The sequence below is a fragment of the Rattus norvegicus genome, chromosome 4, assembly GCF_036323735.1.
Source record: "Rattus norvegicus strain BN/NHsdMcwi chromosome 4, GRCr8, whole genome shotgun sequence".
Lineage (NCBI taxonomy): Eukaryota > Metazoa > Chordata > Mammalia > Rodentia > Muridae > Rattus > Rattus norvegicus.
Window position 1 is genome coordinate 177256473 of NC_086022.1, and position 16511 is coordinate 177272983.

At 42.0% G+C, this 16511-nt stretch overlaps 1 protein-coding gene across 10 annotated transcripts in view; it reads right to left on the minus strand.

Moving 5' to 3' along the window:
- Positions 1-6375: 6375 nt before the first annotated feature.
- The window catches only part of Abcc9 (ATP binding cassette subfamily C member 9), a 123990-nt gene continuing 113854 nt past the window's right edge, over positions 6376-16511 (minus strand). For 6 of the 10 annotated variants that reach the window (XM_039107119.2, XM_039107120.2, XM_039107122.2 and 3 more), the window contains 3 exons: positions 15688-15821; positions 12682-12744; positions 6376-8871 (listed from right to left, as the gene is read on the minus strand). In XM_039107119.2, the coding sequence (XP_038963047.1) occupies positions 8734-8871; positions 12682-12744; positions 15688-15821 (335 nt within the window). In that variant the 3' untranslated portion in view covers positions 6376-8733. Of the gene's footprint in view, positions 8872-11968; positions 12145-12681; positions 12745-15687; positions 15822-16511 lie in introns of all 10 variants that reach the window. The other 4 variants (XM_063285618.1, XM_063285617.1, XM_039107123.2 and 1 more) reach the window with 1 other exon arrangement.

A 16511-nucleotide genomic window follows, 5' to 3' on the forward strand; every position in this document is an offset into this window, starting at 1 on the left:
TGGATGCAGTCTTTCCTCTTTCAGAAGACTCACAGTTCTTCTTCGTGGATTGGAAAAGCCAGCTACCTTTTAAATGTTTGCAAGAATGTTGACATCACCTACTTCTGTGTTGGGTGTTTGTGTGGGGGGGTATGCAAGTGTGTTGTGTGCATGAGGAAGCCAGAGAAGAACCTTGTATGTTGTTCTTCAGATGTTGCCCACCTTCTCTTGAGATTAAGATCTCTCACTGGAACTTGCCAAGTCGGCTAAACCGGCCGCCACTGAACCGCACGGATTCACTTCTCTTCACCTCCCCAGCACTGACTTGGTTATCTTGTTTCTGGACATGGTCTTACCCCTGTAACCCCATTGGCCTGGAATTCACGGTTAGCCCAGGCACGACTTCAGACTGACAGAGAGCTGCCTGCTTCTGCCTCCCGTATGCTGAAATCAAAGCCCTGAACTACCGCGTCTATGTCATCTCAGACTTTTTATGTGGGTGTAAATGTGGGTTCTGGTGCTCCGATTCAGGTCCTGGTCCTTGGGAGGCAAGCATTTCATCCACGGAGCCGGCTTTCCTGCCTGTTCCCCAGCCATCTCCCCGGCTGTTGCCCCTTTGAACTTCCTGATGAGACCCCATTTAAGATCCCCTTATTTTATCCCGTGTCTTCTAGATGTTCTTGTACATTTCCTGTCTGTTGTATGCTGCGTTCCGGGTGCATTTCCAACGGAAAGAACTGGAAAGCATTGTTTAGGCTTAAGTCCTGTTTAGTCTATCCACAGATTTCAAAACTATAATCGTTCTGTTTTACTTCCCAAGATTTTACTTGTTTATTTTAAATGAATTTACTCTTTTGCATTTATTCTAGAATAAAGCAGCATTGGTAAGCAGGCTGAGCTTAGGTCCTTGAGGAATTATTAGTGTGCACCACCACGCCTAGCTTCATTTGCTCTTCCAAAGCTCCTGTCTTAGGCGAGACCTTCCTGCTCCTCCAGAGGACCAAATGTGATTTCCAGCCCCTGTGTCAGGAAACTTCTGCTCCCTTAACCCCACCCCTCTGGCCTCCAAGGGCACCTGCACTTGTGTCCGTGCATGTGTATATGTGTGGATGCACACATGCACACACACATACAATTAGCTAAAAATAAACAACCCAAAAAAGAGCCTGTCTACACAACTATCTAACCCACATAGAGTGGGGATGTACTGTACATCGCATCCTATAAATACATGTTTAGCCTTGGTAGACTCTTCCGGGTCCTAAATTGGCCGGGACATTTCCTTTCCTTCCACTGGTACCTTCCCCATTTTCTTGGAAGGTAGTTATTACTGCTTATGTTCCTGATGAACCGTGTTGAGCACATTTTTATAAACTCATCAACAAACACACACGCTTTAGAACCCCTTACTGATTACTATTTTTGTTAGGTGTTGTGCTAATATTCTCAGTTGTTTATATATATTTTATTATTTGAAAATTTTATACATGATATTTTGATCATATTCACCTCTCTTCTCTAACTCTGAGATCCACACCCCCATTCCATAGCCCTCCGACTTTGTGTCCTCATTTCTTCTTTCTTTCTTTCTTTCTCTCTTTCTTTCTTTCTTTGCTTATTCCTTTCTTCTTTTCCTTCTTTGTCTCTTTTCTTCTCTTCTTCTTTGTTTCTTTCCTTATTTGTTTCTTTCTCTATCTTCTTTTTTCTCTTCTTTGTTTCTTTGTTTCCTTCCTTTCTTTCTTTGCTTCTTTCTTCCACTTCCTTTGTTCTTCCTTCCTTCCTTCCTTCCTTCCTTCCATCCCCCCTTTTTTCTTTCTTTCTGCTTTTTAAAAAATGCCAATTGAATCCAGTTAGTGCTACCTATAAACTCTTGGGTGTGTGGTCATCTAGTATTGTAGCTGGCCTACCATGAGTTATATTGTAGATGAAAATTAACTTTCGGGGGCTGGGGATTTAGCTCAGTGGTAGAGCGCTTACCTAGGAAGCGCAAGGCCCTGGGTTTGGTCCCCAGCTCCGAAAAAAAGAACCAAAAAAAAAAAAAATTAACTTTCGTCCTTCCAGCATTTACCAGTTACCAAATACCATCCCAGCTAGGGGTAGGAAGAGGGTGCCCAGCTCTTCCCCTCAACAGTGGTGTCATGGCAGGCTTGAATGTGCACGGCTCTTGTGCATTTTGTCACAAGCACTGTGACTTTAGATGTGGAACTAGTGTGTCTGAAAAACATTGCATTAAAACACACTTTTTAAAACAAAATCAATCTAGGTTTTTAATTTCCTCAAGCAAATTAAATTTGAATGTGTGATAATATTTTATTCTTTTCAATTCCATGCATGATCTACAGGTTACTGTAACACATTGATATTGTGTGTTTTTACCAAAACCTCGGGGGTATTCATTTTCTAGAGTTGCAATTATACAATCTCTCATCTTGAGTATATGATTTCACCATTGGAGAATTAGAATATCAATTTATTTTTAAAGGAAAAATAGATCTTGTGATTTTTTAAAAAATATGATGTGGTATTTGTCCTAAGGTCTCATTACTAATATTTCATTCAGGAGTGTGGTTTGTAATCATGTAGTCAGTTTTTATCATTTGTGGTGAGAAAACTCAGTCCAGCATGGAAATGGTTTGTCATGTGTCTGTGTTTGGCTTTTCACATATGAAGACACAGGAACCCAGGCTTACCGGATGAGTGCAAGACAGCACTGAGTGGTGGACGTTGAGTATTATACAACCCAGATTCCTAATCCCCTTCGGTTCCTAGTCAGTAATATCCCAGATAGTCACATAGTTCTTCTTTTTTTGTTTACCATATACACAACAAATACTTATTCTCAAGAGACATTCAATCGCCAGCCTAGTCTTCAGTGAATCCCACACTTAGGAGCACAGCCTGGACGTCAGCTTGCTTGAACTCACCTCTCAGGTGCGCTGACACTCAATTATAACGGGAGATAAAGAATTTTACTGGGCTGGAGAGATGGCTCAGTGGTTAAGAGCTCTGACTGCTCTTCCAGAGGTCCTGAGTTCAAATCCCACCAACCACATGGTGGCTCACAACCATCTGTAATGGGATCTGATGCCCTCTTCTGGTGTGTCTGAAGACAGCAACACGGTACTCACATGAAATAAATAAATCTTTAAAAAAAAAGAATTTTACTTCGCATTTTTTCAAGTTTAAACTAGATCATACTTGCAAGGCTCCCATCACACTCAGCCTGTGACAACCCTGTAGGAAAATTTCAAAGGGACGGTTTTATCATATGTATCCTATTAATGTGTGAACTGATGTCATATTATTTTTCTGTTCTTTCTCCTGATGCTTTTACTTCTCTCCTGTTTTTTGACATGAGATGATACCAGACATTACAGAGGTTATATAATATTTAAACCATAAATCATTATTTCATCCTGATGTTTTATTGGCAAGCATAGTTAAGCTTTATTAAAATACCATTTAAGCCAAGAATTCCTCATGAAATATTAGGGTTGCTAATTTTCCCCCTACGTGGCTGGATAAAGGCCTAGATGCCTTGTGTTCTCAATATAATCTTTTATCACATTGACTACATCCTAGATGTGGGAATCCACAGGGCAGTCCCATCATCATCCACATCACCCATTTCCACCATTCCCTCTTTCCTCTGCCAAGGACACAGGCATGCAAGGTTTGGGCTACGTGTTTGGCACTTTTGAGTGGGTTGAGGGTTGCTGGGAGAAATACATGTAAAGTCTGTGGGTCCAAAACCCTAACATGGCTGGTGAACACAGCTCTAGGTGCATGTTGCTGCTTGCTTGAATCGTTGTGAGAGATGTCTCTTGTAGACTGTGCGGCATTAAAGTCATTTATGGGGGGAAAGTAAAACATGGGCTTAAAAGGCAATATCTGGGGGAGATTCCTTATGGCAAATTTTTGTTTTCATTTCTTGTTTTCAAAGAAAAACACATCCTTCTTTGGACTTTTCCTCCAGTCATAGCTGAGGTTGGCTGGGAGACATTGGAGTAAATGTTTTTGTCAGTCAGCCGATTGATCACGAGGTAAGCAGAACAAGAAAGATTTTCCATTCTTAAATACCCCTCCCCCTAAAAAAATGAAGATAGTCATTTTTTTTTGGTTCTTTTTTTTCGGAGCTGGGGATCGAACCCAGGGCCTTGCGCTTCCTAGGCAAGGGCTCTACCACTGAACTAAATCCCCAACCCCGAAGATAGTCATTTGACAGTATAATGCACAAATGTCTAGGAGAGTGCATCAGTGTGCGACAAAATTCATCAGTTCACAGTGAAAGTCACCAGTTCCCAGGACAGTGCATCAATGCCCAATGCAGTGCACCAGTGCCCAGTGTAGTGCACCAGTGCTCAGTGCAGTGCATCAGTGCCAAGCACAGTGCGTCAGTGACCTTGACAGTGCATCGATGCCCTTCACAGTCCTTCAGTGACCACCACAGAGCATCAATGTCCATCACAATGCACCAGTGCCCAGGATAGTGCATCACCCCCTTCTTAAAACAATTGCTTATGATTTGGTTTTTCTGATATCACTTCTTGTCATGTCACCTCTAATTTGTGTTAACTTCTCCTCAGCATAAAAATTTACATCTTGAAAAAAGACGTTTATTTTACTTTTAATTAAATATGCACATTTGTGGCAAGAAATCATATGTTCACATGTGAGTACAGGGCCAGAAGAGGAAGTCAGACCTTGGCGCTGTAATTATAGGTCATGGTGAGTCATCCAACATGGGTGTTGGGAACTGAACTTGGATATCTTAACCACTGATCCACCCCACCCCGATTCCAGGCTTTACTTCTGATCTGCGTGTACCACCGGGCCACAAGCTTTGACCTCGGAGGCAAATCCTTGACTTAAACTGATAGAGAGCAAAACTGTCTTAGGCACACAGAACGAACACCAAGAGGAAGCTGGCTACTCACTTGCCTGACCCTTTGGGCAACTTGAAACACAGACAACTTGAAACACAGGCACGGCCATACATCTGGATGCTAGAGAATTTTGTGTCAAACCATTCATAAAGGCTGCATGGAAGGTAAAAGAACACATGAAGTTGGTCATAAAGTCTATGGGCAAGGCAAAAAAGGCAGCAGAGATGGTTGTGCAACAGAAAAAATGATGCACATGGGGGACAATAAAATGGATTGAATGGCCTGTTCCCAGACTGACCTCTAGATCTGTCCCTGTCATCAATCTTCCTGAGCCCTGATGTCCCCTAATTCCAGTACAGACTGACATGCCTTTCCTGACTCTTGCCCTTTGAGAAACAGAGTCTTGGTGACTGAAGTGTGACTGGCCAGTAGAAATTTGCTGCAGGGCATATAATAAAAAGTAACTTAAATACCATATAGTAAACACAGAATGTGAAAATGTCAACATATGAACATGAAGACAGTTGGAGAAAAATGTGGCAGTGGGAAAGAGAATCACTATCATGTCCCTTCCACTCATTCAATGCTAAAAAACCATCAGCAATACCCCTCCCCTCCAACACACACACATGCACACAACACACTCCCCACACCCCGGACAGACACATACAAGCATTGTTTACATCCAGAAAGGTATATGGCACGGGAAGTATACATTTTGTACTCAAACTTGGCAGAATCCTATACAAACGATTCAACAGCTAACTCAGATGTGGAAAGCACACATTGCGTTCTCATGAAAAAATATTCCTGCTTAGAACCACCACTGCTGGTTAAATGATGAGACAAAGAAAATGGTGTTGAACATTCCAGCTGTCTTCTCAGATGAGACCCAAGACAAGATTGCATCAGCAAGGAACCCAAACAATGCCTCTCATGACATGGGTGTCTGAGTAATTCAGGGTAAAGTGACACCAGTGGCTGAGAGAAACCAGTGTAGCCAGGCACGGTGCTGCACACATGCAAACCCAGCACTTGGGAGGCCATGGCCAGAGGATCACTCGTGAGTTCAAGACCAGCCTCAGCTAAATAGGAAGCAAGGAGGGAGGGTGGTGGGAGCCGGCTGAGGTGATTTAACTCAAACTTGGCCGATTGTACAATTGGTTTCATCTGGGACACTTGCTAGAAACGTATAAAAATCTCTTCCTTGGTGAGTGTCATCCAGGTGAATCCTACCGATACTTAATAAATCAATGGAATCAATAATTTGCCATCACTGAATTGAGTTTCAGGTGCAGTTTTAGATGGTGTTTTCTCTGCTGATAGGTGGCATGTAGTTTAAGGGCATTTGAGTTGATCCCCTCAGTGGAGACAGACATGGGGGTTGTTAACAAAAGTGACAGGACACATACATGACATTTGGAAATCGTAAAGGTGGGCAAGTATATTGATTCACGGTTGTTGACTGATTAGCAGTGGAACTCTGTGGAAGGAACGTCACTCACTGCAATTGGGTAAACAAAGGGTTAATTTATTATATAAGGTAAGCCAATAAGCTCTCATGTACTACAGAGAGAAAACATACAGTGCGCATAATAAATGAATTCCATATACTGAGAATAAATAGGATAAGCGTAGTAAAGAGGAAGTCAAGAGGAGCCCACAGTTATAGCCACATGACGAGAAGTTAAAAGAAAAATAAAAGAAGAAGTCCGGGGAGAAACCACTTTATTTATTTGGAGCCATGCACTTGTTTTAGTGCCAAGGGCACAGGAAGATGGACAAGATAAGGTCCTGATCACACCAGATGCTTAGAAAGATCTTTCAGTGTCTAACCTACATCTAGAAGAGTCATGAGGAGTAGTGGCAGGGTGTGTGCGCCACAACCTTTGAGGAAAGCGATCCTTATACACAGGGCGACCCCAACAACCCTGTCATTTTATCATGAACACATCTGCACTTCTTGCTTTTCACAGACAGGATAGGATCAATCTGTGTGAATTCGATTTGGTTATATCGATGTAAAATTTAACTCTGTGGAGGCGATTTTCTTTTCTTACAGTCTTAACTACAGTAAAAGCTCCTTTCTGTCATTGCAGGTCACCCAGACAACGCAATTCCTGATCGACTGACTGAGATGTCACCAGACTTCGTTTGGTAGGTGTTTTGTTTGTTTGTTTTTTTTTTTGTTTGTTTGTTTTTTGCAAATCAAGTAAGTAAAAGTTTCGAGGAAACGAAAGTCACTTTTGCACAGGATGGCGTAGTGGGCTACAGCGAGGGAGCTACTTCTGTAGATGAATGCCATTTCTAGGAGAGAAGGAGACACTGACTGACAACAAACGTCATGGGTATCCAGCCCCAGCAGAACCTTCTCACACCAGCAATATTTTAGTAGATTAGTCGATTCTCTTATGAAGTACTTTTGAGGTTGAACTCATTGCTAATAGCTGTGACCTACTAGCTTTCTGCAAATAATACTATTATTTTTTTCTAATGAAGTTTTTGATATGGAAGAAAAGGTGACTAATTAGGCTAAGTAACCTGGGCCGTTTCTGTCTATCTCTATGAACGTTTTTCTTATATTACGTTCTATATCCATAAAGGCACCTTGAAATATCTCGATGCACAAGAACTATAAGTCTTGACACAGAATAAAGAACGCAATATGACTACAGGAACGGTGGGGATGGGGCATCTATTTTCTGTGGAGACCCTCATATGGAATTGAGCAGTGCTTATATCTGATGGTTAAAGGTTACAGAAACTGTGGAAGCTGGGATAACAGGGAAGTGAACTTCAGTCAGTTTGGCTTTATTAATGGGCAGTTAAATGAAATGTGACACTAATATCATATAGACTTCTGGTACACTCTATAAATTAGAACAGGACCAATGGCCACATGTGTGACATCAATGTCTGCCACTGAAATTTGCCCAAGTGAAAATAAACACTTGCTACCTGTGTAGATTCAGAGTGGGAACTATTTCTATCTTCCCACAGAGATGTAGGGTAGGGGATATCTGGAACCTTCGAGGAATGTGCACATGCCAAGATTAGCATACAGCCAAGATATGGCATGAAGATGTGTATGTATATGTGTGTGTGTGTGTGTGTGTGTGTGTGTCTGTGTGTGTGACAGATAAGGCCATTCATCTATATTCTTTTGGGCCCTAGATAATATAGCATTTCAGGGTTCAGAGCCATTGTTTGGCTGATAAAGAATTAAACTCTAGAAAGCTTAGTTTAGGTGGCCCATTGCTGAAGGACTGAAGCTAACTTGAACTTCCTCCTTATTGGATGGAGGCAAATGGAAACAAATAATATTTTCAAATATTCAATCTCTTTTCATGATCTTTCTCTTGTGAGGGGTCGGCTTTATAGAGGTACTAAATATGATAGCTTCGTGGTGACAGGAAATGATTTAAAAGGGGAAAAGTTAAAAAAAAATATCAACAATGTTAAATGCACAGAAAAGACTCTCCTATGGATCATGAACGTGAGTATTTTGTTAGAAAATGAATTTTCTTCATCAACAGCAGGGCAGTGCTAGTCTTCCTAATGAGAGTGTGGTAGCACAGACGACTCATTTCAGCTCCAGTGCTTGACAGACATCGACAGATTTACCCCTTAAGGTCGCTGGCATGTTTTAGCATAGGCTACCTTTCCAGTGTGGCCTGATCACAGTACAACACCCACGATGAACCTACAGGGAGTGTCCCTCAGACCAAAACAGGAAACAGAAATCTCTACTTTCCATACAGAAGTCTGTCGAAGTTTCCGGCGCCACCCTTCCGAGGCAAAGTTGGGGGATCCCTCTGGTGGGCGACGGTAGGCATCGAGACACAGGTGCTGTTGTGATGTAATCCTGTCACATGTCCGCACGAACGAACGAGGCGAACACTCCATCCTCCTGGGCCAAGAGGCTTTCCGGGGTGTCGTATTCCAAAATGTTTCCTCTCTTCATCACAATGACCAGGTCAGCAGTCAGAATGGTGTGAACCCGATGCTGCAGGAGCGCGAGAGACATCGACATCCGTTATGAATTTGAGCTCACGGGGGGCCAAACAATGACTATGATTTCAGACTGGTCATGCACGGTTGCTTCTTTTTACCTTGGGCCTACCATTTTCTTGAATTAATTAATTAATTAATTAATTAATTAATATACTTTAAAAATTCAGCTAGCATGGAGGGGTTTTGTTTTATCTGTCTTAATTTTAGTGTAGCCGTTAGTCACTGTTTCACAGAAACTTGACAACTAGACACACCAATCAGTCGTTGTCTCAATGAAAGGCCAAAGGGAGCCAGGGTGAAGCAGTTGGGTTCTATCTTATTCTTGATTACAGTTAATTCATGTGTGAGCACTCTAAGTCCCCGGATTAACTAACAATGGGAAGGACCCTGAGAGACTCTGGTCTGGAAATCTGGAGAAGTGTATTCTGGCATTTGAATGCATTATCCAGGGTTATTGGCCTATAGTCTCTCATGGCATTTTCCAGGGTTATTGACCTGTAGTCTCTTATGGCGCCCTTGGAAGAGGGGCTGTGGTGTTATTACAACAATAATAATATAATAACTGCCATTCATTAAGCATGCATCATATGCTAGTGTACCACATAAGGAACTTGTGAATTCTCAAATTTTTCTTCAGCTGCAGCTTCCCCTCCCACTACTTAATCATGGATAGAATTAGGGTTCAGATAGATGAAGTTACTGGGAGACACGTTTTAAAAGTATCAACAAGCCTTATCAGTGAGAAATTTATTAGTGAGAAAGAATGACCTTAACGACACTTCTATTGTCTGCAGGATGTGATTCTACAGATTGTCGAAGAGATCTATCAACTATTCAATTGTGGTTGCTCTTCCCGTTGAGTGTTTAACAGAGTGCAGAGGACCAAACTAAAACAACAACAAACAGTTGAAAGCAGATGTGTGTGTGTGTGTGTGTGTGTGTGTATGTTTATGTGTGTGTTTGTGTGTGTGTATGTGCATGTGTTTGTGTGTGTGTATGTTTGTGTGTGTGTATGTATGTGTGTGCATGTTTGTCTGTGTGTGTATGTTTGTGTGTGTGTATGTATGTGTGTGTTAGGGTTAGGGTTAGGGTTAGGGTTAGGGTTAGGGTTAGGGTTAGGGTTAGGGTGTGTATGTTTGTCTGTGTGTGTATGTTTGTGTGTGTATGTATGTGTGTTTGTGTATGTGTATGTGTGTGTGTACTTTTGTGTGTATGTATGTGTGTGTACGTATATGTGTGTGTATGTGTGTTTGTGTGTGTATGTTTGTGTGTGTTTGTGTGTGTATGTGTGTGTATGTTTGTGTGTGTGTGTGTGTGTGTGTGTGTGTGTGTGTGTGTGTGTGTGTGTACGTGGCCTCAATCTGCCCACTGTGTTAGCATTTTGATGTATAACCAAGGTAGAACTCTTCATGAGTACTTTTCCATTCCTCTGTCCTGGCTGTTTAGATGCACGGTGTGTTTTGGACCCGAGAGGGACTCTCCAGTCCTACTAGCCACTTTCAAGTTCTCAGTAATCACACTTAGCTATTTTTAGAAATTAGACAGAAGTTGAGGGGCAATGCCCATCTTTCAGAAAAGATCAGAGGCATTTGTACTCCCACACACTTCAAAAAAATAAACAGAGCAAATGGTTTTAGAACAATGCACTTTCCCTTCTGAAAAATACTATTTCTTCAGTAACTATTTCAATGGTGCTTTAAAAAAGAAATTGGCCTTTCTATCTCTGAAGACAGTTTCATAAACATTACTATAACAGTCTAAAATTATGTTTACTAAACTAAAATAAATATTGAAGTATTTTAGCCAATAGAAATAGATGTAGCTTGTGTTTACCCCATTAATTCACATTATTTTTTGTTGTTGTTGTTGTTGTTGTTGAGAAAGCGTGGGGTCAGTTTTGACAGTGTTAAGAAAATTTCAAAATGCTCCAGAGAAGTTAACCCAATTAAGGGTGAAGAATAAATCATTTCCATAAATAAACACCAGGAATTAGTTTGGTATGTGATGATTCCTAGGAAGCTGGAAAAATGCGTATTAAAAAGATATTTTATATCGCCCAGTGGCAGTTAACCAAGGCAATGGGGATTTTTAGGCAGAGAAAGAGAACATGTCATAGCAGAGCCATGGATCGTTCCAGAAGAAGTTTATGACAATGTGGTGCTGGTCTATCGTCGATGAGCCACTTGTGAAGGGCGGGCCTCTGTAGAGTCTCTCGGACATACCTCATCCCTCTAAGCTTTAGGTGTGTCAAGTATGTTGGGAGTTTAATGACCTAGACATTAAGGGTCTAGAAGACTGGACAAAAGACTTGCATTAAATATTCCTAAATACGGTTAGAAACCAGGTAAAAGAATGCAATCTTTCACTTAAGGATATAACTTATGATCAAGTAACCTTTGCCATAAATGGGGCTCAACACCACCATGCTTCATGCAGAGTAGGGCAGAAATTTGGTCTCCCAGGTTAGCAAGGGTCCGACATCATGAAGGGGTGAAACAGGGAATTCTTCCTTCCCCTAAGTATCCGCCCTTCATGTCTCTAGCAAGGTAATTCTTGAAGCATATTCAAGAAGTGTTTTTCATGTTAGCTGGTTCTCTAGCCTCTTCCTTAAATCATTTACCATGGTGACAATGAAGTTCTGAAGCTCACCCCTTCTGGAAGGAGGAACCACAGAGCTTAGAGAAAATGGTAATTCCTTTAACTGGGGCCCATGGGAAATCGCTTTCTGGAGCTTGAGAAAGATGCACTTCAAAGAGTGGTCTTTCTTCCAAGAGTAGCAAGTGTCCCTCAAAGCACAGGGCTCTCCGCAGTTACACTCAGTAATCCCTGAAATCCATCTTTGGGCAGGTAACACACAGAAATTTTAAGGGTGACTAGAAAACAGCCTCAGATTAACTTGTCCTTAGGCCACAGGTGAGCCTGGTTTTGCTTCCTAAATGCTGTCTTTGAAAACATAAGAGGCCACACAATGCAAGCACTTGGGTGAGCTGACTTGTGCAGTTAGACCCGGGGTTAGTTCCTCCCCCAGCCCTCCCTCTAATCGAAGCCTCCTCTCTGCCTTACTCAGCAGATTCTGCTATGACAACTACCAGAGAACGAGACACTTGGAGGAGCAGATCTTGCTGGTCTACTTGTTGGTCATCACCAAAGTAGAAAAGAGGCCATTCTTGTGCTGGAGCAGGTTTGGACCAGTATCGCACTCCACTAAAATACCCTCAGAAAAGACTAAAACAAGGCCCGCATCCATAATAGAGGAGACACGGTGCTGGAGGAGAGAGAGGTGGAGAGAGAAGAGAATCAGCAGGAAGAATGGACAAGTGTATCACGAAATAGAGTCTTCGGTGGGTGGCAATGATAACAAAGATCAAGAGGAAGGGACAGAAAACTAATGCCCTTACAAGCAAGAAATTCGACAAGGGGCTAATTGACTCAGGGACCTGATTGCTATTGGATGTACGGATATCACCTTCCCCGGCTGTCAGGTCTCCCACTGTCTTCTACTTTAAATGATAGAAATAGGGAAAATATACATGAATATTAGCTAAATTGGTAATGGAACTTAGGAGCGTTCTTTCTGAAATGTTCCTTCCAAACATTAGCCCAGACACTTAGCATGTGATCAGCTGGTGTCCTTATATTTCAGATGATGTCATTGAAAATATATATAATGTGAAACAAGAAAGAAATACACAATCAACACAAGTATGTTTTACCTTCTCAGACTTGAAGCTCGCTACAGAAGAATGAGTGACCCCACACCCGCCCCGACCCCACCCCACCCCACCCCATGCATGTCACTTACAGCTATGGTTACAACCGTGCGATCCGCAAAGGCTGTCATGACTACTTTCTGCAAAATGTTTTCCTGCCAAAAGAGAAAAGAAAAGTTTCAATTTTCAGGTGCCTACTTGAAAAAGTGCCTTTCTCTTGCTAAAACATTTGCTACCCCAGGGTATTAGTGCCATTGTTCAGCTCCTTCTGAGCATGCTCTCTCCAAGCCCTCTGTGGAGGCTGACAGAAAATGTAGCTCATTGCCAGTGGTCTGAAGTAAAAGGGAGACCATGAGAATGGAGGAAGAAAATGTCTTTCTTTTATTTTAAAAGATTTATTTTAAACAATTTTAATCTTGTGTGTATACATGCCATGTGCACTCAGGTAACCCACAGAAGTCAGAAGCAGGCACCAAACCTGAAACAGGAGTTACAGGTGGTTGAGCTGCTCAGGTCCTGTGCTAGAGCTTGAAGTGCTACTGAGCTCTGCAGTCCCAGATATCTTAAGGGACAGGGAGGGGCGGTAATGGAACACAGGTGCCTTGAAAGCAGAGGGAAGTCTAACTTGGAGGAGGAGAGTAAGGGGGGAGAGAAAAGCCACATGGGATGGGATGAATAAAAATAAAGCACAGTGACATTCAGGTGGGAAAGTGTCATAATGAAACCGTTACTTAGTATGCTAGTGAAAGCGTCATGAGGAACTCATTACTTTGTATGCTAGCCAAAGTGTCATGATGAAGCCGTTACCTTGTATCCTAGCCAAAGTGTCATGATGAACCCGTTACCTTGTATCCTAGAGAAAGTGTCATGAGGAACCCATTACTTTGTATGCTAACTGGAAAAGAAAACTCAGTGGTCCATCTACTGGACAGATTTATTACCAGGAGCCTCAAAGGGGAAAATGCACCACAGGAGCATGGGCATGCATGCTCTCACTAGACCACAAGCTGCACACGGTGGAGGCTTATCAAACCCTGGTGCTAACCTTTGACTTAGCAAACAAAGAGAGCTGAGGTTCATGCCAAAATTTGGATATTTCTTAACCAATATTGAACGTTTATGAAAAATATACCTTTCTTCACATCACAAAATATGAGTGACATTACATTTGAAAAGTGTTAATAGTCTATCTGCTACAGGAAACTTTGGTCACCTATGTATCTCCCTTAGGTTGCTTGAGTCCCAGATTCTCACTCCCTCTCTTCTATACTATGGAGAAGCAGTTATCTTTGAAATGGGAGGAACTTCCAACCATATACAATGTTAGATGTGATGTGATATAACTTGGCAATATACTTTGATTAGTCTTAATGGAGAGGGGAACTGAGAAGCCAGGCATAGTGGTGTGTACCTGTAATCCCTAGTGCTGAAGAGAGAGATGCAGGGGATTGCAAGCTTGGGGTGAGCCTGGCATGACAGTGAGTTTCAGGCCAGCAAGGAAGGTACATTAGCATCTTCATACACAGTTGGTTCTTAACAATCTTGAAATGGTTTTACTTGGGTGTAACTTTACCCAATCTGAACCAAGCAACCAGTAAAGTCTCTGGCCCTTTCCCATGAGTACATGGGGAAACCCACTCTTAGTTTAAGTCATTAGTAACCTTAAAAAATACAAATCGCTATAGATGATGAATGGCCTTACTTATCATGGTCTACTGAAAAGACTGAACTTTCCATAGTTTGGAGTCCTGATGTGTGGCCTTATTCCTGAGCACAGCATATTGCTGTGCTCTGAGATTATAACACCTTGAAATGTATCAGAAAGTAAGGATCTGGTATAGATAAGTAAAATTCATTTCTCCAGACTGAGACCTCTGCTAACAGCCTCTATTTTCCCTCTTTCCTTCTTTCTTTCTTTCTTTCCTTCTTTCCTTTCTTCTCTTCCCCACACAGCCCCCCACAAACTTCATAACAGCCTTTCTGCTTCTTTTAGCTTCTGTAAGGCCATGCAGCATTGTCTTCCAGGGCTGGCTTGTTCTTTTAGAACAGTGACTTACAGTTCCAACTACACAGTCACCAGTGACAGGGGGTTCCCTTCTTAAAGGCTGTGTGGCATTCCCTGATCTCTACACACTACATTCTCTTTATCTGTCTGTCTACACACACACTTAGGTGTATGAATTAATGTCAACATTGCTGACAGGAATTAGACCTGTCTACTATAGAATCTGATTCCTTTTGATATACACCCAGTATTTGGCTCCTGGGTCCACATGACAGACCCATTTTTAGTTTTTGAGGAACTCCCATATTCCAATCCAAAGCAGTTGTGCTACTGTTCATTTTTTACCAACAGTGTGCCTTGGGTCTCTGTATCCTCTACAATGCTCATCGCAGGGCACAATCAGCTTGGTCTATTATAGTGTCACACATTGCAAAGTTGTTGACAGATTTTCTACATTTCCACTACAAAGAAGTGCGATGAATTGCTTGGGTTAAAACTGTGCTCATTTGCTTGATTGATTCTTTCTACAATGCATAAAGTGGATGATGACTTCACATTGTCTTCCTTCTGTGTGTGTGTGTGTGTGTGTGTGTGTGTGTGTGTGTGTGTGTGTGTGTGTGTAGTGAGCATTCACTAGTAAGAAGACAAAAAGAAAATCTGCCTTAAGGTGTCTGGTGCTCATTTCTCATTTCCACTCAATAGTTTTAGAAATTTGAACTCATGTCAAGTGAAAATATTAAGGAGAGTTTAAGTGATCAAGTGGCTTGTCCAAGGCCACACTTAGGTAGTGCTTAGTAGAGATTGAGAAGAAATGAAATATTCCATACCCAATCTCACTTCTCTTTCTGTTCTACCATCCTGAATATCCCAGTGTATGAAGGCTGACTTTGATCTTCTCAGGGAATCTCAGGTCCTACTGTACCATATTAAAAGTGAGTCTTGGTGACAGAAATCCTTTTGGATGATCAAGGACATTGTTGGGAGTCATTTGCCGCATGGTCATTGAGGATTTGGAGCCTAGCCAGAAGAATACACTGCGGTTTTCAGCCACACCTCCGGCTGATTGGTTTTTAGAGCTGAGATGTGAACTCACCGTGGCCATGTCGATGGAGGCCGTGGCCTCATCCATAATGAGTATGCTGCTCTTTCGAACAAAGGCCCTGGCCAGGCAGAACAGCTGTCTCTGTCCAACGCTGAAGTTCTCACCACCTTCGGTGACAGTGGCGTCTGAGGGAAGATAGCAAGAGACTCATTGACAATAGAAAGTAGCATTTAGCAGTAGAACAAAGTTGGAGAAAAGAACATGAGATGTGCGTGGCTAGCACGGCTCCTCAGAGAGTACGGATGATGCTGACTCGTCTTGTTTTTGACAACATGTGGGAAAGTGTGCCCTAACAGCAAGCCAAGAAATACTGCTAACCATTAGCAAGACCAGAAGACCTTTGGAATTGTTGAATTATTTAATCCAGTTCTTCCACAAAGTTGTGTAATATCTACCTACGGCCTACGAAGATCAAATGGCTTGTTCAAGATCAAATCAGGGTTAGAATGTCCCAACCACAATACTACTTCTCTTTCTGTTACATCACCTTGTAATATATCAGCCAGGCTAATCTGTACTTCCCAGCGGATGAGGGCTTGGTCTGTTTTTATCTATGTATTTTTATTACTACTGTAGCTTTATTAAAACAAACAAACAAACAAATGAACAGAGATGAGGGCTTAGAGATAGCCAAGCAGTTAAGAGCATTGGCTGCCTTTGCAGAAGACCTGTGTTTTGTTCCCAGAACACATGGTGGCTTACAACTCCAATCTGATGCCTGGTTCCTGGCCTCTGTGGGCAGTGCACGCATGCATTACATGTACCACGCATGCATTACATGTACAGATGAATAGTTATGCATACACATGAAGAAA